General features: G+C 40.0%; 1 protein-coding gene across 7 annotated transcripts in view; it reads left to right on the top strand.

Moving 5' to 3' along the window:
• The window catches only part of DGKB (diacylglycerol kinase beta), an 869,212-nt gene that overhangs the window by 206,821 nt on the left and 640,760 nt on the right, over window positions 1-21,631 (top strand). For all 7 annotated transcript variants that reach the window (XM_061413599.1, XM_061413603.1, XM_061413600.1 and 4 more), the window contains one exon: window positions 6,043-6,196. In XM_061413599.1, the coding sequence (XP_061269583.1) occupies window positions 6,043-6,196 (154 nt within the window). The remainder of the gene's footprint in view (window positions 1-6,042; window positions 6,197-21,631) is intronic.

Raw genomic sequence — 21,631 nt, 5'->3', positions numbered from 1 at the left:
AGTTACTGACTAACTTAAATTACTGCCTACCTCATTGAGTTCTTTCGCTCAATAGCCAGCAGTATTGTATACATAGTAGGCATTCAGTGAACACTTAATGATAAATGAATTGAAGTAATTTCTTTCTTAATAGTTTTAGCTACTTAATCTTTGATACTTCAGTGATTCATTTTTGTCTTTTAAAGATCACCTATTAATCAGCTGTGTATGCAAGCTCATTAGCAATTGTGAAAATTGGACATTTTGTCTGATATAAATGTTATAAGATCCTGTTATATAAAATGATCCTATTATTATTAGTCTTACTATCCTATTGTGATCATGAAAGTGTTAGTTACTCAGTCATGTCCAACTCTCTGTGACCCCATGGACTGTAACCCACCAAGCTCCTCTGTCCATAGAATTCTCCAGGCAAGAATACTGGAATAGGTAGCCATTACCTTCTCCAGAGGCTTTTCTGGACCCAGGGATGGAACCTGGGTCTCCTGCATTGCAGGCAGATTCTTTACCATCTGAGCCACCAGGGAAGCCCTATTATGATGATATGATCCTGTTAAAATATGTTAGATCACATGATTTCCTGCTGCAACCCTCCAATAACTGTTGCTCTCACTCGACTTTAAAGCCATAATGGTTTATTTTTAAAATTTGTTTATTTTTATTTACTTATTTATTTGGCTGTGCCAAGCTTAGTTGTGGCTTGTATAATCTTAGTTCCCTGACCAGGGTTTGAACATGGGCCCTCTCATTGGGAGTGTAGAGTCCTAACCACTGGACCACCAGGAAAGTCTCACCATAGCACTGTATTGATGGTCTAAAATGTTTTTTACAGAGTCTGCCCCCATATACACACCACCAAAGATCCTGTCCTTTACCTCCTCTCTGTAATTCTAGTCCGTCCTCAATCCTGCTCTAGTCTCTTGCTTTTCTTCAGTACCTCTTATAGAAAATCCTCTAAAACAAGAACATCTTAATGCCTCAGGACATTTGCACCACCAGTTTTTATCTCTCTGGAATGTTCTTTCTCCAAATATGTGTGAAGCTTGCTCCCTCATCTCATTTCAGTCTTTATTCAAAGAACAGATTCTCATTTCCTAATCATCAGGTTTAAAACTACAAGCACCACCCCCAATATACAAATATCTTCCTTCTTTATTTCTTATACAACATTTAATTGGGCTACCTGGTGGTAGCACTAGTGGTGAAGAATCCACCTGCAATGCAGGAAAAGCGGGAGATGTGGGTTTGATCCATGGATGGGAAGATCCCCAGGAGAGAGGGCAGTGGCAACCCACTCCAATATTCTTACCTAGAGAATCCCACAGACAGAGAAGCACGGTGAGCTACAATCCATAGGATCACAAAGAGTTAGATATGACTTAGCACATATGTACACACTACTTAATACCTTCAGACACTATACATTTAAGCTATTATTTTTTTTCTTATTCCTTTTATTAGAAGATAAGCCCCCTGATGGAAGGATTTTGCATTTATCAGTAACATTTTTACCCCATGACCTAGAACAGAGCCCAGTACAAAGTGGATATATGCATAATGTACATTTGCTGAATATGAGAAAATCTTCATCCTGAAACTGCCAAAATAAATTAATGGTAGAGTGACGACATTTATTTTCATTCACTTTGAATCTACTTGGATGAATACTAGAGTTATTTCTTTAGTATTAGCAGGAATTTAAACATCAAGAATCCAGATGGTCAGATAGAATAATGAAAGGCACATAGAAATGTGTTTTGAATTTGTGCCAACTTGGCAGCAAGCTCTGAGCAGCTTCCCGAGTTTGTATTCTTTAGAGATTCTATCTCCCTAAATAGTCTGTGGCCGCTCCGTCAAGTTAAAAAAAAAAATAATGAAAAAAAAAAAACAGTTTTCAAAATCTTAAATATAATTTGGATTGTGTGTCTCTGAACTTCCAGCCAATTTGATTTTTGAGAACTCATTTAGTTGTTTGATCCTACTTTTTGTGTGAGTGTTTCATTTCTATTGCTATGCATATAAATGATTTCATTCTATTTAAAGGTCACGATCTTCAGAAACCAATGCTAATGCTGCTACATGACAGCAGTAGAAAATAAGAGATGTAAATTTGGAAATATTCTGCTAAATCGTGAGATAAAAATGTACAGATTGAGGATAGTATCAATGTATGAAAGTGTTAATATTCTGGAAAACACAAAATTTTAGAGAAGATTGGAAGATCTTTTGCTAATGAGAAGTAAATGACTTAACCAGGAAAGGCATTGAAGATTAATTCCTTAATGAATATGAAACACTGAAGCAGCTGCCTTTTGGCTTTGAAGAAGTTTGGGTTTTACAACATTGTAAGCTGTGTGTACGGAGAAGACGATGGCATCCCACTCCAGTACTCTTGCCTGGAGAATCCCAGGGACGGGGGAGCCTGGTGGGCTGCCGTCTGTGGGGTCTCGCAGAGTAGGGTACGACTGAAGCGACTTAGCAGCAGCAGCAGCAGCAGCAGCAGGAGCAAGCTGTGTGTAATGACAGGAAATGTAAGAGAAAGGAAGTTTGCTCCTACCAACACTGTAAAGAAGCTAGAGGAAGAAGCTGACATCATCACTAAAACTTCAGTCATAAATAGGATGACATCATCTTGTGGAAATCATTTAAGAGCTAAGGAAATTTTTATTCTATTCTTATGTCTATGAAAGGCTTTTAGTTATTTTAAAGTAAGTTAATCTCTTTTTAAAGGCTTGCTTTCTGAAGGCAGTCATTTGCCAATGTTGCCTGACCCAGAACAATTACAGCACAGTATCTAAGACACAAAAACTCTGGGTTAAATTTGGAAAAATGCAATGAATTTTCTAATTTTCTGAATCAATAGACTAGGGCAAATTAAGGTTATAAAAGTCTAACTTCAAATCAGTGCTTCTTTTTATTTATTCCCTTTCCTTTTTTAAACTATTTTATTTCTTTTACATCCTTTATGCTCAAAGGTACATTAAGTGCTTTACATCAATTTATTATTATGTTGAGGCAGCACTGCTGAATGGTTCATCATATATGGAGGAAATCAAGGTTTCGAGGTGTCAGATAATAAAAACAAGCTATTTTTTTGCTTGCTGAGTATGGGAGAGCTACAACCCTGGAGCAAGTTCAAAAAAGTTTTCCTGAGACCTGAAAAAAAAAGCATCAAGGAGAAATGTATTCCTTATTAAGAGAGATGTCATACATTAAGTTCACTTTTTTTTTTTTCTTTTGGACTGGCTATTTTCCTGGTTTTCATCATTAAATCACAGGCACCGATTTCAAGGTTGTTCTATGTGGGTGATGTAGGGCTCTATAAAAGGCATAAACAGACTTGGGATGAGGCAGAGTTTTCCTTAAAAGAGCAGATGCATGTCTTGCCCCAAATCACTCAGGTGGTGAGTGGAGGTATTGGAATATGAAACAAAATTGTTTTGTTCTGAAGTCCTGGTTGTTGTTTTTGTTGGTTGGCTGTTGTTATTTTCCTGTGTTAAACCCTTGACTTGAAAGACTTCTGTTTTAAAATAGAATCTTACTGTAAAGGAAGACCCAGAGGAAAAAATTCAGTAATTATAGTCCTTTGTTCAGATTTAATTACCAGATCTCTCAAAAGCAAAAACAAAGGAAAAGCCAATAACAAACAAACAAAAATGCCCAACAACAAAGAAAAGTGGACCATGTAATGATCTATTAAATGCAAATGGAAACATTTATGTTGATGTGGTTTAAGGTTCATTCTTCCAGTATTGTTGGGAATTTTTCCTAACAAACTAAGAGATTGTTAATATAGATGAAGAACTTGAGTCACAGAGAGAGATTAATAAATTGCCCACTGTCACACAGCTGGATAGTGTTGGGTCAAGAGTTGATCCAAGGAGTCTGACTTCAAGACCATGCTTCTATCATCTGTTTTCAAACATAATGCTGACTTACCAAAGGGTACAGAGTGAAGAAATACTATAAGTAACTTTGATTTTAATCATGATACTTGTGAATATGTTTATCACACAAATTGCCTATAACTTTTTGAATTAACTCCTGGTTCCCTTCACTCATTGTAGCAAATGCTTTCTGAAAGTACTTCAGCTGATTGATGCTATTCTTTATATATTCATGTTATTTATAGATTTTAGTTTTGTGGTTCAGTCTGCTTGTAGTCTGCCGTCCATGGGTCACCAAGAGTCGGACACAACTGAGAGACTGAACTGAACTACTAGTAGAATTCGTAATATTCTGTGGTGGTGATGATTCATTGAACATGGAAAGAAATGAAGTCTTTTTACCACCACCAATATAGAACCAACTATATATATATATAAAAGAAGGAAATGGCAACCCACTCCAGTGTTGTTGCCTGGAGAATTGCATGAGCAGAGGAGGCTGGCAGGCTACAGTCCATGGGATTGCACAAGTCAGACACGACTTAGCAACTAAACCACCACTGCCATATATATATATATACTTAGACACATATATATGTATAAATATTTGAAGTGCCCTACTGAGAATGGATAAGCAAAACAAGACTTAATTAAAAATGTCAGATTAAGTTGCAGACAGGATCTTAGAATCATTAATAAAATACATTTTTTTATATTGGCTTGAGATAATATTAGGTACAAAAGCATACACAGTATATGTAGTTAAATGTTATATGATCTAATCTGCAAAAATTTACTTTCTCATATTGATATCCTTATATGTCTTATTCCATTTTTGGTTTATTCAAAATAGTACAGTGATAAAATTGGTCATTCTCTACCACCATACCCCAATATTTTTATGTAAGAAAAAATAAGCTTTTTGTATCCAAAATTTGCAGTTTATGAAATTAAGTTTATTCTCATCTGCCAGGAGTTTGAAAAAAATTGGGAGCATTAATCTGCCAAGTTTTGTTTTTGCCTTATTTTTAGTTTCATCTCCATTATATTGAACTAATTGGTAAGGGGAAAAAAAAAAAAAAGTACCCTTCCAGGGCTTCCTATGAGGCCTATAGCACTTGCAGTCCTTTGATCTGGACAGATGTGGCTTCATCTCAGTTTCTTATCTGTGGGTCTCCTACTCCCTTCAAGTGGCCTAGTAGGTAGTACCCTACACAACTCCAGGAGCCTTCTCTTCCATGAAGTCTGCATCTGTTTCCCAGGCAACATTTATGCACTAGTGTCCGGGCAGTGGCAAGCCCAGGGAATACCATTGTCCTGTCTTGGCCTTAAAGTACCTACAGCCTTGTTCTCAGTTTCCCAGGCAGGAGTCAGATCTTGGCCCACTGTTCACATCTGCTTGGAGAAAGCAAGCTCTCTCAGTCAGTCCTGTGAAATTCTCCTGTGAACTTGAGAATAGAAGGTAGCTCCCATCACCATTTCCCCAAGTGGACATGGAGATTCTCAGTGTAGCAATGGATCTTTGCGTGCAAATGTCAGCTCTTTTATAGCTCTGCACTAAGAGTGGGCGGAGATCTTGAAGTAGATTTCTTTGACAATTGCCTAGGAAGATTTAGAATTTCACTTTAGGATTTTATATCCATTGGTCTTGGTGTTAAGGTAAAACTTTCACGTTAACCACTTTCTCCAGTGGTTCAAAACAGTGTTTATTATTAGAGACAAAGAAAGGAGGCAAGAGGGATAACTTTGTGTATTCATGCTGTGTTCTTGATTCTGCATCAGCACCTTCAGGTAGTTGTCTGATTTAATCATCATAACTCCATGGAATTGTGAATATTCTCCCCAGTTTACAGAGGAGGAAATTAACTTTCTAAGAGTAAAGTTTTTAAGGCCATACAGACACTGTGGAAATAGGGATGCCCGACTGGAAAGCTCCTGTTTTTCTTGCTCCGTTGCTGCAGGTAAGACATCGAAATCTAATCACCCGTGTCAGCGTAGGGCTGCCTGGTTTGTTTCTCAAAGAGTTACCTTCCTTTTGTAGACTTGGATGTAAGAATGTTTGAGATCATTTCTCCTGCTAATGCTCTTGAACATTGCAAACAATCTTAACATTGGCTGAGTCTTAAAATATATATTTAAATTTTTTTCTTTTCAGACAATAGATTTTGAAGGTTTCAAGCTATTTATGAAGACATTCCTGGAAGCCGAGCTTCCTGATGATTTCACAACACACCTTTTCATGTCATTTAGCAACAAGTTTCCTCATTCTAGTCCAATGGTAAAAAGTAAGCCTGCTCTCCTCTCAAGTGGTAAGTCTAAGTATTTACTAAAAATCTATATAATGCAAAAACCTCAAAGGGAAATGTCAGTATAAGTTCTCTATAAGATGAGATGATTTGCTTAGAAATTACCTTTGTTGCAGGATTTATCTTTTCAAACTAAGATTGTGTAACTAAACATTAGAGAAAATATACTTTATCACTATACATCACTTGTCATTACAGTGTCTTAGAAGTCTATGTTTTAGGTAATAATTTTAAGAGATAATTCCATAAAATTTAACAAAGTGCTCTTTTTTTAAAATTTTATTTAATTTAACTTTACAATATTGTATTGGTTTTGCCATATATCAAAATGAATCTGCCACAGGTATACATGTGTTCCCCATCCTGAATCCTCCTCCCTCCTCCCTCCCCATACCATCCCTCTGGGTCATGCCAGTGCACCAGCCCCAAGCATCCAGTATCATGCATCGAACCTGGACTGGTGACTCGTTTCATATATGATATTATACATATTTTAATGCCATTCTCCCAAATCATCCCACCCTCTCCCTCTCCCACAGAGTCCAAAAGACTGTTCTATACATCAGTGTCTCTTTTGCTATCTCGTATACAGGGTTATTGTTACCATCTTTCTAAATTCCATATATATGCATTAGTATACTGTATTGGTGTTTTTCTTTCTGGCTTAACTCACTCTGTATAATAGGCTCCAGTTTCATCCACCTCATTAGAACGGATTCAAATGTATTCCTTTTAATGGCTGAGTAATACTCCATTGTGTATATGTACCACAGCTTTCTTATCCATTCATCTGCTGATGGACATCTAGGTTGCTTCTGTGTCCTGGCTATTATAAACAGTGCTGCGATGAACACGTGTCTCTTTCAATTCTGGTTTCCTCAGTGTGTATGCCCAGCAGTGGGATTGCTGGATCATAAGGCATAAGGCAGTTTTTTAAGAAACCTCCACACTGTTCTCCATAGTGGCTATAGTAGTTCGCATTCCCACCAACAGTGTAAGAGGGTTCCCTTTTCTCCACAGCCTCTCCAGCATTTATTGTTTGTAGATTTTTGGATCGCAGCCATTCTGACTGGCGTGAAAGTGCTCTTTTAAATGACTGGAAAATATATAATATATATCATACACCATGTATCATATATCAGTAGTCACAAGGCAGTTATGTCTGAAAACATAGTATTTAATATTACTTGTTCAAATTACCGGTATTCTTTCACATTTTTAGATTTGTAACCTCAGAGTATTACTTTTCCTCTTAGATACTTAATTCAATTTTGTCACCACAGAGATTCTAGTTTTCTTATTAGGTGTAGGTTTTAATCCATTACTACTTGTCAATAAATGTGTCACTCTCCACAAAGTCAGGAAAACAGAAATCTCACTATGTTACTTTAGGGAATATGAAATAGGAAACAGGTAAAACAGCGTTGGAGAGTTTGAAAAGCAAAGATGAACACTGAGGCATGCGGCAGTACAACCACAGGAAGCATATTCCTCCCCCAGGTTGGAGTCATCAAAACCTAGAAGCTAGGAAGGAGAACCTCTTGGAGTTGGAAGGCAGAGTTTGAAGGTGGGGGATTTTGCCTGGCAGATGTGAACCATCAGACTCCTGTGCAGAGGATCCTATCTGACAGGCTCTGGTAGCTCAGGAACTCAGGGAGGAGCCCACAGCCCTGGAAGTCAGACCTCTTTCAACATCACCATGGTCTCTGCAGGACTGAATGGTGGGCTGTAAGCTGTAGACTAGAGGCCAGTTGCTGCTGGAACCAGGTTCTGTGAGAGTGACATGTTGGAGAGATCTAAGAGGAAGTGGAGGTAGAATGGCAGGAACCAAGCCCTTCTCTCTCTTCCCTTCTCAGGTCTCTTTCATGCCCTCTCTGAACCCAGCCAGTTTCCATCAGTCAATGGAGAAATGTAATCTTCAGCAGTATGTCTCAAACTCTTATCTAGGACTCTTTAAGGCTTCTGAAAAATCCTTCAGTTCAGTTCAATCACTCAGTCGTGTCCGACTCTTTGTGACCCCGTGAATCACAGCACGCCAGGCCTCCCTGCTGCTGCTACTGCTGCTAAGTCACTATAGTCGTGTCTGACTCTGTGCAACCCCATAGATGGCAGCCAACCAGGGTCCCCCATCCCTGGGATTCTCCAGGCAAGAACACTGGAGTGGGTTGCCATTTCCTTCTCCAATGCATGAAAGTGAAAAGTGAAAGTGAAGTCACTCAGTCACCTCCGACTCTTAGCGACCACATAGACTGCAGCCTACCAGGCTCCTCCACCCATGGGATTTTCCAGGCAAGAGTACTGAAGTGGGGTGCCATTGCCTTCTCTGGCCAGGCCTCCCGATCAATCACCAACTCCCGGAGTTTGCCCAAATTTATGTGCATCGAGTCAGTGATGCCATCCAGCCATCTCATCCTCTGTCGTCCCCTTTTCCTCCTCCCCACAATCCCTCCCAGCATCACAGTCTTTTCCAATGAGTCAACTCTTTGCATGAGGTGGCCAAAGTATTAGAGTTTCAGCTTCAGTCCTTCCAATGAGCACACAGGACTGGTCTCCTTGAGGGTGGATGGATTGGATCTCCTTGCAGTCCAAGGGACTCTCAAGAGTCTTCTCCAACACCACAGTTCAAAAGCATCAATTCTTTGGCGCTCAGCTTTCTTCACAGTCCAACTCTCATATCCATACATGACCACTGGAAAAACCATAGCCTTGAATACACGGACCTTTGTTGGCAAAGTAAAGTCTCTGCTTTTGAATATGCTATCTAGGTTGATCATAACTTTCCTTCCAAGGAGTGTCTTTTAATTTCATGGCTGCAGTCACCATCTGCAGTGATTTTGGAGCCCCCCAAAAATAAATTCTGACACTGTTTCCCTATCTATTTCCCATGAAGTGATGGGACCAGATGCTATGATCTTAGTTTTCTGAATGTTGAGCTTTAAGCCAACTTTTTCACTCTCCTCTTTCACTTTCATCAAGAGGCTTTCTAGTTCCTCTTCACTTTCTGCCATAAGGGTGGTGTCATCTGCATATCTGAGGTTATTGATATTTCTCCTGGCAATCTTGATTCCAGCTTGTGTTTCTTCCAGCCCAGCATTTCTCATGATGTACTCTGCATATAAGTTAAGTGAGCAGGGTAACAATATCCAGCCTTGACGTACTCCTTTTCCTATTTGGAACCAGTCTGTTGTTCCATGTCCAGTTCTAACTGTTGCTTCCTGACCTGCATACAGGTTTCTCAAGAGGCAGGTTAGGTGGTCTGGTGTGCCCATCTCTTTCAGAATTTTCCACAGTTTATTGTCATCCACACAGTCAAAGGCTTTGGCATAGTCAATAAAGCAGAAATAGATGTTTTTTTGGAACTCTTTTGCTTTTTCTATGATCCAGAGGATGTTGGCAATTTGATCTCTGGTTCCTCTGCCTTTTCTAAAACCAGCTTGAACATCAGGAAGTTCACGGTTCACATATTGCTGAAGCCTGGCTTGGAGAATTTTGAGCATTACTTTACTAGCGTGTGAGATGAGTGCAATTGTGTGGTAGTCTGAGCATTCTTTGACATTGCCTTTCTTTGGGATTGGAATGAAAACTGACCTTTTCCAGTCCTGTGGCCACTGCTGAGTTTTCCAAATTTGCTGGCCTATTGAGTGCAGCACTTTCACAGCATCATCTTTCAGGATTTGAAATAGCTCAACGGGAATTCCATAACCTCCACTAGCTCTGTTCGTAGTGATGCTTTCTAAGGCCCACTTGACTTCACATTCCAGAATGTTTGGCTGTAGGTCAGTGATCACACCATAAATCCTTACAGACCCCGAAACAGTTTTGTTTATATGTGTGATATTTATTTCTGTTTGTCATATTAAAGATGACACATTCTATAAATGATAATGATCAACCCCCTGTTGTTCAGTCACTGAGTCGTGTTCGACTCTTTGTGACCCCATGGACTGCAGCACGCCAGGCTTCCCTGACCTTCACCATCTCCTGGAGATTGCTCAAACTCATATCCATTGCAATGGTGGTGCCATCCAACCATTTCATCATCTATTGTACCCTTCTCTTCCTGCCTTCAATGTTTCCCAGCATCAGGTTTTTTTCCAGTGAGTCAGTTCTTCGCATCAGATGGCTAAACTACTGGAGTTTCAGTTTCAGCATCAGTCCTTCCAATGAACATTCAGGACTGATTTCCTTTAGGATTGACTAGTTTGATCTCCTTGCAGTCCAAGGGACTCTCAAGAGTCTTCTCCAACACCACAGTTCAAAAGCATCAGTTCTTCGGTGCTCAGCCTCCTTTATGGTCCACCTCTCACATCCATACATGACTACTGGAAAAACTATAGTTTTGACGAGATGGACCTTTGTTGGCTAAGTAATGTCGCTGCTTTTAACATGCTGTCTAGGTTTGTCATAGCTTTTCTTCCAAGGAGCAAGTGTGTTTTAATTTCATGGCTACAGTCATCTTCTAAGTGATTTTATAGCCCCAAAATAGAGTCTTTCACTGTTTGCACTGTTTCCCCATAGACTTGCCATGTAGTGATGGGACCAGAGGTCATGATCTTAGTTTTTTGAATGTTGAGTTTTAAGCCAGATTTTTCACTCTCCTCTTTGATCTTCACCAAGAGGGTCTTTATTCCTCTTTGCTTTCTGCCATAAGGGTGGTGTCATCTGTGTATCTTAGGTTATTGATATTTCTCCCAGCAATCTTGATTCCAGCTTGTGCTTCATCCATCCAGGCATTTTTCATGAGGTACTCTGCATATAAGTTAAATAAGCAGGATGACAATACACAGCCTTGATGTCCCCAATTTGGAACCTGTCTGTAGTTCCATGTTTGGTTCTAATTGTTGCTTCTTTACCTGCATACAGGTTTCTCAGAAGGCCAGTAAGGTCATCTAGTATTTCTATCTCTTCAAGAATTTTCTACAGTTTGTTGTGATCCACACAGTCAAAGGCTTTAGCATAGTCAACGATGCAGAAATAGGCTTTTTTCTGGAATTCTCTTGCTTTTTCTAGGGTCCACGGATGTTGGCAACTTGATCTCTGGTTCTTCTGCCTTTTCTAAATCCAGCTTGAACATCTTGGAGTTCTCAGTTAATGTACTGTTGAAGCCTAGCTTGAAGAATTTTGAGTATTACTTTGCTGGTGTATGAGATGAGTGCAATTGTGTAGTAGTTTGACATTTTTTGGCATTGCCTTTCTTTGGAATTGGAATGAAAACCAACCTTTTCCAGACCTGTGGCCACTGCTGAGTTTTCCTAATTTGTTGGCATATTGAGTGCAGCACTTTCACAGCATCATCTTCTAGAATTTGAAATAGCTCGGCTCGAATTCCATCACCTCTACTTGCTTTGTTTGTAGTGATGCTTCCTAAGGCATACTTCACTTTGCACTCCAGGCTGTCTGGCTTTAGGTGAGTGATCACACCATCTTGGGTATCAGGGTCATTAAGATCTCTTTTGTATAGCTTCTGCTTCTGTTAAGTCCATATCATTTCTGTGTTTATTGTGTCCATTTTTGCATGAAATATTCCCTTGGATAAACCCCTTAGATGTTGACAACAATATTATCTTTATGAAAAATGATTATTTTCAAACTAAAAATGAAAAGGTGTACATTATATTACATTGTTACAAATGACTAATGTCCAGCTATATAGAAGACAGCTGAGTAACCACATTTGCTTCTGTGTCGACATGTATGTCATGTAACCCCTTGAAAAATCCTCTGTACCCTCATGAGAAAATGAGAGTGAAAAAAACAAATGATAGCTCAGAAACCACACTTATACCATTTTGACCTTACAAATCCCCTGAGAGAGACTCATCTATCCCATGGGAGCCACAGGTCTAGAGACTTCCTGCCCTGACATTACAATGTAGAATATCAAAGTGTGAGTAAAGAAGTGAGGGGAATTTTACTAGCTAGCACTCTAATAAATAAAAAGTTTAAAGCATATAATTAAGAAATAGGTGATTGAGTCATAAACCAAAATTGAGCAATCTGATGAAGAGTCCACACTGTTAAGTCTTATGCTATACTCCTTCCCTTTCTGTTAAAGAAGTCATATATTTTTCCTTGGGTAATTTTGTTGTTCCCTGCTTTTTAAAATAGATGTATACCTTTCATATGTGATATTTTGATCCCTTCAAAATATTAAACAATTAATATGCTTATAGCCTTTACCCATCAAATATTTTAGTTCCTCAAATAATTCCCCATATCTCATGAATTGAGAGGACTCCCCACACTTGCTGATTCTCTGAGTGAAATTCATTTAGTTTATTCTGATGTATGGTTTCAGCTTACCAGTGTTCTGTGCTGCATATTTTTAAATGGTACAGATTCTTACTTGGATCTAGAGATTAAAACTTCTGTATTCTCTGTTTCCTTCTATAAATGGTTTGCACATTCAGACATAGCAAAGTTGTCCCTTATTTAAATTTACATGAGCAAGCAATACTGTCCTTGGGTTTTGAAAAAGAAGCGGGAACATTTTTTGATATGTTCTCTCTCTGAGTCAACAGATTCAGACTAATTGTGTCAGACTTGGAAGAAAGAGACAAGTTGAATTATTTTGGTAGTTTCATAAGAAATTCAAGTCTCAAACCCTCTTTTCTTTAGATAGATATAGTAAGTGCTACATGTAAGATGCCAAATTTACAAGGAGTAGAGATCAAATGGGGTTTCAAAATAGGGAAAAAATAAGGACTAACAGCTTGTACTTCATTTGAGATAATCACACATTCTGCAAAGACCTACTTGAAAGGAATTATAAGGTAGGCTATGTAACTCTCATAGCACAAGAATGAATTAAACCATGATGCCTTTTCAAAGCATGGCCTCCAATTTTAAAACATAGGTGCATAGTGTCCTTGGTAGTACTCTTTCTCATCCTATGTACTTTTCAGGATTACCTTCGATAGTCTTTTTTTTCTGGGAAATAAAGAACACTGGATAATAATAAAATTTTCAAGATCTGGGGTAACCTTGACTCAGAAACATATATATATATATATAAAATTCCTTGAGACTTAAAATAATCTAAGCTATCTACATAAGATGTATTCATGTTTGAAAAAAATCACAAATTATTATTGAATAATGAGGCACTATAATCTGCTTTGTTGATCGCTCTGAGAGTTCATCTATTTCATCACCAGATTACCAGCAGGACTATGATAGCCATTCTTGATTATATATAGACTGGATAATAAGGGCTTCTTAACTAGAAGACATACATTTTAAAAGGAAAAACTATTATTCTTGTTAATGAACAATGATCATGTATTTGGTAAAAGTAAAATACTTAGTTTTTATAGAATAAAATATTTTAAGATAAACATAAATAGGTTTAAGTGTTATGAGTGTGTAGGTAGTTGTGTTTGTTGAACTTGTAAAGCCTAATGATCCACCTTAAAGCTCAACATTCAGAAAACTAAGATCATGGCATCTGGTCCCATCACTTCATGGGAAATAGATGGGGAAACAGTGGAAACAGTGTCAGACTTTATTTTTTTTGGCTCCAAAATCACTGCAGATGATGACTGCAGCCATGATATTAAAAGATGCTTACTCCGTGGAAGGAAAGTTATGAGCAACCTAGACAGCATATTCAAAAGCAGAGGCATTACTTTGCCAACAAAGGTCCATCTAGTCAAGGCTATGGTTTTTCCTGTGGTCATGTATGGATGTGAGAGTTGGACTGTAAAGAAAGCTGAGTGCCGAAGAATTGATGCTTTTGAACTGTGGTATTGGAGAAGACTCTTGAGAGTCCCTTGGACTGCAAAGAGATGCAACCAGTCCATCCTAAAGGAGATCAGCCCTGTGTGTTCTTTGGAAGGAATGAAGATGAGGCTGAAACTCAAATACTTTGGCCACCTCATGTGAAGAGTTGACTCATTGGAAAAGACTGTGATGCTGGGAGGGATTGGGGACAGGAGGAAAAGGGGACAACAGAGGATGAGATGGCTGGATGGCATCACCGACTCGATGGACGTGAGTTTGAGTGAACTCCAGGAGTTGGTGATGGACTGGGAGGCCTGGCATGCTGCGATTCATGGGGTTGCAAAGAGTTGGACATGACTGAGTGACTGAACTGAACTGAACTGAATGATCCACCTGGCGTTTCATGTAGCAGATGATATATTGCTTTGGAACGTTTTGTTGCCCTTAAGTGCCTCTTATCACCTATTTAAATATATGATGATTATTAATTCTATTATTCCCATGTTGTGCTCTTAGTTTTTGAATGTATCTATGTACCATCTTTCCACCTTTCCCATAACCTCTCTGCTTAATTGTAAATGCCAAGTCCTTAATTCCAAATCTCTTTACTATTCCAATGACACATTTCTCATTTTACCCTCTCTAGAATCTATCACTTGAACTATTGCCTTTACAAAATGGTTTTCTCATTTGGAATCCTTTTTTTTTTTCTTCCTTTCAAGAGGCTCACAAACTCTCAGTCATGGATCACTATTATGATCCCATATTTCAGTCCCTATGATTTGAGCACAGCATAACCAGAGAGAAATCTCATAAATACACAAATTTTTTGTCACTATAAATTCCTAACACCAGATATTTTTTTTCTTTTATTTTTTGATTGGCGTATAATTGCTTTACAAGGTTGTGTTGGTTTCTGCTGTACAACGACATGTATCAGTCATTAGTACACATGTATCCCTTCTCTTCTGAGCCTCCCTCCCAGTCTGCATCCCTCCCTCCCTCCCTCCAGGTCATCACAGAGCACAGAGCTGAGCTCCCTGTGCTGTACCACAGCTTCCTGCTGCTGCTGCTAAGTCGCTTCAGTCATGTCCTACTCTGTGCAACCGCATAGACAGCAGACCACCAGGCTCCCCGTCCCTGGGATTTTCCAGGCAAGAGTACTGGAGTGGGTTGCCATTGCGGTTCTCCACAGCTTCCTGCTAGCTATCTAATTTACTCATGGTGACTGAACACCCACGGGCTTCCCTGGTTGCTCAGTGGTAAAGAATCTGCATGCCAGTGTGAGATGGTTGTTCGATCCCTGTTTGGGGAAGATCCCTGGAGAAGGAAATGGCAACTCACTCCAGTATTCTTGCCTGGGAAATGCCATGGACAGGGGAGCCTGATGGGCTACAATCCATTGGGTCTCAAAGATAATGGATACAGCTTAGCAACTAAAGAACAACAGGCTAACACCCAGTATTAACATGGTCTTAACACCTCTTCAGCTTAAAAAAAAAAAAAATCCCCTGAAAAGTATTTATTCTTGTTCCCGTCTCCTAGATCAGTTAAACTTTTGAAACCTCTTTTAGTTTATTCGTGTCTTTCCCCTCTCTCTCAACAGATGACATTTTTTATTAACATCACACACACACACACACACACACACACACACACACATACACAACAGGCATTGTCTAACATAAAATGCGTCAGTTATTTCTCACACGATCCAAAACTCTTTATTACCCTTTTGGAGAATATATATTACTATATTCCAGTTGGAGCCCTTTGTCTGAGTGTTCCATAAGGAATCAAACTAATTGTATCTGAAAGTCAAATAATTATATTCTACCCAAATCTGCTTCTATGCCTATCATCTTTCTTGGTGAATGGAACCTGCATATTTATCAATTTCCCTACCTGAAAATCTTGGACTCTCCCTACCCTTCATTGCTTTTCTCCTCATGTTTAATTAATCGAAAAGTGCTCTCTGTTACTCGTTGTAACTTCTTCTCAAACGTTCTGCCAGTGTCATTTGACTCATCATTGTGTCATAGACTTTTAGTTAGCATGACTCCCAGCCAGGCCCTACCCTTCTGTGTGCAAAATGGTTTTTCTAACACAGCAGCCTGATAATATTATTTTGGGGTTCTGGCTTTCACTGTCACTTGGTGGAATGTTTTTTAAACCTTTATTTTCCAAGTAAACGTAAATCCTAGTTATTTAAAGTCAATTAAAGCTGAGTTCCTGGAGAAGGCAATGGCACCCCACTCCAGTACTCTTGCCTGGAAAATCCCATGGATGGAGGAGCCTGGTAGGCTGCAGTCCGTGGGGTCGCTAAGAGTTGGACACGACTGAGCGACTTCCCTTTCACTTTTCACTTTCATGCATTGGATAAGGAAATGGCAACCCACTCCAGAGTTCTCGACTGGAGAATCCCAGGGACGGGGCAGCCTGGTGGGCTTCTGTCTATGGGGTCGCACAGAGTCGGACACGACTGTAGTGACTTAGCAGCAAAGCTGAGTTCTTTTGTTTGGGGATGGTACAGGAGAGGTCTAAGTACAGGGAAGTCCTAATCTTTCTGCCTCCCTCCTACCCCCTCATCACCCCCCGCTTCCCCACGCTGGATACACCCCATCCTGAAGTGCCCTAGCTGAGCCTCCAGGGCCTGGGCAGGACAGTTAAGAAGGTGACAAAGTCTGAGTTTCATAGCATTAAGTCCATGCCATGGGCTTCCCATGGGCTTCCCAAGGGCTCAGCTGATAAAGAATCTACCTGCAATGCAGGAGACCTGGGTTCAATCCCTGGGTTCGGAAGATCCCCTGGAGAAGGGAAAGGCTACCCACTCCAGTATTCTGGCCTGGAGGATTCCGTGGATTGTATAGTCCATGGGTTCGCAAAGTGAACACAATTGAATGACTTTCACTCCACTTCACTTCAAGCCCATGCCATGCAGCTTGCAGGAGGTTTCCCAGATGGCACTAGTGGTAAAGAACCATCTGCCAATGCAGGAGACCTAAGAGATACATGTGCTATCCCTGGGCTGGGAAGATCCCCTGGAGGAGGGCGTGGCAAGGCACTCGGTATTTTTGCCTGGAGAATTGCATGGACAGAGGAGCCTGGTGGGCGAAAGTCCATGGAGTTGCAAAGAGTTGGGCATGACTGAGCACACACGCATGCAGGCACATGCAGCTTGCATAGGCTGCCTCCAGCCCTCATTCTCTGTCTCCTTGCCTTATGCACCCAGATCCTTTTCATATCCAACTGTTAGCTGTGACTTAACATGTGCTTTGCTTACTCAGGACTCTGAACTTTTCTGCATGCTGTTTCCTCTGCCCTTATTTCACAGCAAACACAGTTCCTTCATGTCTCAGAGAGGGCTTCATTCTAATTCAAAAGGGTATGCTGTGTTCCGTATTAGGGATGCAGTGATGGGAGAGATGGGGTCCCTAGAGAATGCAGCTGGGAAGCACCGTGGGCACCCTTGTAAAAGTCCCACCATCTGCCACCTGCAGGATAGCTGGCATATCCCTGCCTATCTCCGGCTCCCACCTGTGACTGTTGTAGCACATGCATTCCTAGGAATAACCCATTTCAGCTAAATTAAGATAGCAATTCACTGTAATATTTGTGACATTTGTGACATTTGTAACATTTCTTTCTCTAAGAGTAGGCTAATTAGAAGAGGAGGTCGTATGGTTCATTAGATGCTTCAAACACTCATTCTGTATATTCCTGTTGGGTTCCCAGGGCCCAAAATATTAACTTTATAACAGTAAAGTGAAGTGAAGTGAAGTCGCTCAGTCGTCTCTGACTCTTTGCGATGCCATGGACTATAGCTTACCAGGCTTCTCCATCCATGGAATTTTCCAGGAATGAGTACTGAAGTGGATTGCCATTTCCTTCTCCAGGGGATCTTCCTGACCCAGGGATTGAACCTGGGTCTCCCACATTGCAAGCAGATGCTTTACCATCTGAGCCACCAGGGAATCTCCCTTATAACAGTAAAGGTTCTTTATTAGCCATCAGTTCAGTTTAGTTGCTCAGTTGTGTCCGACTCTTTGTGAACCTATGGACTGCAGCACGCCAGGCCTCCCTGTCCATCACCAACTCCTGGAGTTTACTCAAACTCATGCCCATTAAGTTGGTGATACCATCCAACTATCTCATCCTCTGTCGTCCCCTTCTCCTCCTACCCTCAAGCTTTCCCAACATCAGGGGTTTTTCAAATGAGTCAGCTCTTTGCATCAGGTGGCCAAAGTATTGGAGTTTCAGCTTCAACATCAGTCCTTCCAATGAACACCCAGGACTGATCTCCTTTGGAATGGACTGATTGGATCTCCTTGCAGTCCAAGGGACTTTCAAGAGTCTTCTCCAACACCACAGTTCAAAATCATCAATTCTTCAGCGCTCAGCTTTCTTCACAGTCCAACTCTCACATCCATACATGGCCACTGGAAAAACCATAGCCTTGACTAGACGGACCTTTGTTGGCAAAGTAATGTCTCTGCTTTTGAATATGCTATCTAGGTTGGTCATGACTTTCCTTCCACAGAATAAGCATCTTTTAATTTCATGGTTGCAGTCATCATCTGCAGTGATTTTGGAGCCCCCAAAAATACAGTCTGACACTATTTCCACTGTTTCCCCATCTATTTCCCATGAAGTGATGGGACCAGATGCCATGATCTTCGTTTTCTGAATGTTGAGCTTTAAGCCAGCTTTTTCACTCTCCTCTTTTACTTTCATCGAGAGGCTTTTTAGTTCCTCTTCACTTTCTGCCATAAAGGTGGTGTCGTCTGCCTATCTGAGGTTATTGATATTTCTCCTGGCAATCTTGATTCCAGCTTGTGTTTCTTCCAGTCCCGTGTTTCTCATGATGGACTCTACATATAAGTTAAATAAGCAGGGTGACAATATACAGCCTTGACGTACTCCTTTCCCTATTTGGAACCAGTCTGTTTTTCCATGTCCAGTTCTAACTGTTGCTTCCTGACCTGCATATAGGTTTCTCAAGAGGCAGTTCAGGTGATCTGGTATTCCCATCTCTTTCAGAATTTTCCACAGTTTATTGTCATCCACACAGGCAAAGACTTTGGCATAGTCGATAAAGCAGAAGTAGATGTTTTTCTGGAACTCTGTTGCTTTTTCCACGATCCATCGGATGTTGACAATTTGATCTCTAGTTCCTCTGCCTTTTCTAAAACCAGCTTGATTAATTTACAGAGCCTCAAATCAATCATAGGTATGGTTTACTTTGTGATGTGTTCTAAAAATATTTAGTAGCAAGCTAGAAAATATGCCATGATATTAGGTATTTGTTTTTATGCGCTAGACCAGAAGCCCTATGAAAATGGGATTTTCATCTGTGTCGTTCAATATTTGATCTTCAGTGCCTAGAACCTAATTTTACATGAATAACACTAAAGGTCTTTAATATTTATTTAGTTTTGGGACTCCCTGGTGGCTCAGCAGTAATGAATCCACTTACCAATGCAAGAGACAGTTTTTTTTTTTTTTTTTTTGATCCCTCTGTTGGGAAGATCCCCTGAAGAAGGAAATGGCAACCCACTCCAGTATTCTTGCCTGGGAAATCCAGAGACCTTGCTGGGCTACAGTCCATGGGGTTGTAAAAGAGTCAAACATGACTAAGTGGCTAGCTAACAACAACATGCTTATAAAGAATATGCTAGTTGCATATCTATTAAACGAAAAGAAAAATCATTCACAATCCATTTCCCTATGAGAATGCAGGTAAAGATTTGGTAAATATGTATTTTTATGTGTGCATGCTTATACATGCAAGCCAGTGTATACAAAGTCTTCTCACAAACCTGTATTAAGTGGATGGCCCAAGGACTGATCTGAATGGAAGGTGAACATTTAAGAGCTCTCAGCTATGGCTAGGATCTCTAATTTCCTTCCAGAAGTTTATGAAATAATCAATGTAGTTACTCTCAAGAGTCTTGAAAACCAGAGTCTTAAAAGGTCATTTATTGAGAGGTAGGAGACAGATTTCACTGATTTGGTTTTTGCTCTCTAGCGCCGCAAAAGTATACTTAAAGCTTAAAATAATCCTGCATCAGGTTGCCTTTTAAATTGTCGGTGCACAACTGGTCTTTGTTTTCTTGAATGCAAAATGGAAATAATGTCTGACTTACTGGGTCGTGTGAGACTCAAAAATGTAATTTACATTAACAGTGCCAGCTATTACTGTTATTCACAAACAGGTCATTTTTCTATATTTCAGTTTGCAAATACAGAATAAAGATCAAATTCAGTGCAGTTTTTTCCCCCTTACAATATCATACACCCAGAAAGTATATATTAAAATTTAAAGAGTATTATTAGGGACTTCCCTGGTGTTACAGTGGATAAGAATCTGCCTGGCAGTGCAGGAGACATGGGTTCAATTCCTGGTCCAGGAGGGTCCTGTATGCCGTGGAGTGACTAAACCCATGGGCCTCAAATACTGAGCCAGTGCTCTAGAGCCTGAGAGCCACAACTGCTGAAGCCTTGTGGGCCCTAGAGCCCATGTTTTGCCAAAAAACAAGCACCACATGAGAAGCCTGTACACTGCAGCCAGAGAGTAGCCCCTACTCTCTTCAGCTAGAGAGAAGCCTGCATGCAGCAATGAAGAGCCAGCACAGCCAAATTAGTTAATGATTTAATTAAAAATAAAAAGTATTATGGAGATTTCATTTCGATGTGACAAATACAGGAATTTTGGTAACATGACTTTTCACATCTGATGGTTTAATTCCCACACTCAGAGTATATTTAGGGAACTGAGATTAATTCAACCAACTCTCAATACGCTGCCTGTGGACAATGTGTCGCCTGCACTGTGGTTGCCACAAGCTCAAGGTACCACTGAAATCTAAATTTAACAATCAATTAAAACAATTCAGTTCTTTACTCAAATACCAGCCACGTCTCACGCCCTAAACAGCTGTGTGTGGTTAATAGCACTGTATTAAACAGTGCAATGTATAGAACATTTCTATCATTGCAGAATATTATACTGGTCAGGACTGATAGAAAAGTATTGTTTTTACTGCTTTTTGAAAAGAGCCTGAAGTTTGAAATAAGATGTGCTTGTATGCTCAGTCACTGAGTCGTGTCCGAATCTTTGTGACCCCTGGGATTGTAGCCCGCCAGGCCCCTCTGTCCATGGGATTTTTGTAGGCAGAAATACCGGAGTGGATGGCCATTTCCTTCTCCAGGTGGTCTTCCTGACTCAGGGACTGAACTCACATCTCCTGTGTCTTCTGCATTGGCCGGAAGATTCTTTACCACTGAGCCACCTGGGAAGCCTTGATATGTGATTATACTATGTGATAAATTGCTTGAGAAGCCCGATAAATTTCTGCAAATTGAACCAGTATAAAAACTGGAAAAACCAAGTTACCAGAGTGTTTTCTTGCATGATAACTTTAGAATTTTAATTTGTGTTATTAGTTTTGAATATTTCATTTTAATAGAGGAAGGGAAATAATGGAGATAACACTACTGTTTTCATTTTCTGTAATGCTAGTGTTTGAAGATAAATTAAACTGGAGCAGAGACGGTAATTGAACATGTACCAAGACAGATTTGCTAATAATTGAACCTTGAGACTGGAATTAAATGTATCTATTAGAACAGAACCTTTAAAGTCAGTTTTTCAAGAAATAGAGTATCCATATCAGAATACAATGAAAATAAGGTGTTTGAAGAATTTGTTGGTTA

Source organism: Bos javanicus, chromosome 4, assembly GCF_032452875.1.
Source record: "Bos javanicus breed banteng chromosome 4, ARS-OSU_banteng_1.0, whole genome shotgun sequence".
In the NCBI taxonomy this organism is placed as follows: Eukaryota; Metazoa; Chordata; class Mammalia; order Artiodactyla; family Bovidae; genus Bos; species Bos javanicus.
The sequence above is the reverse complement of the archived record's forward strand: the minus strand, read 5'-3'. Positions and strand labels throughout refer to the sequence as shown.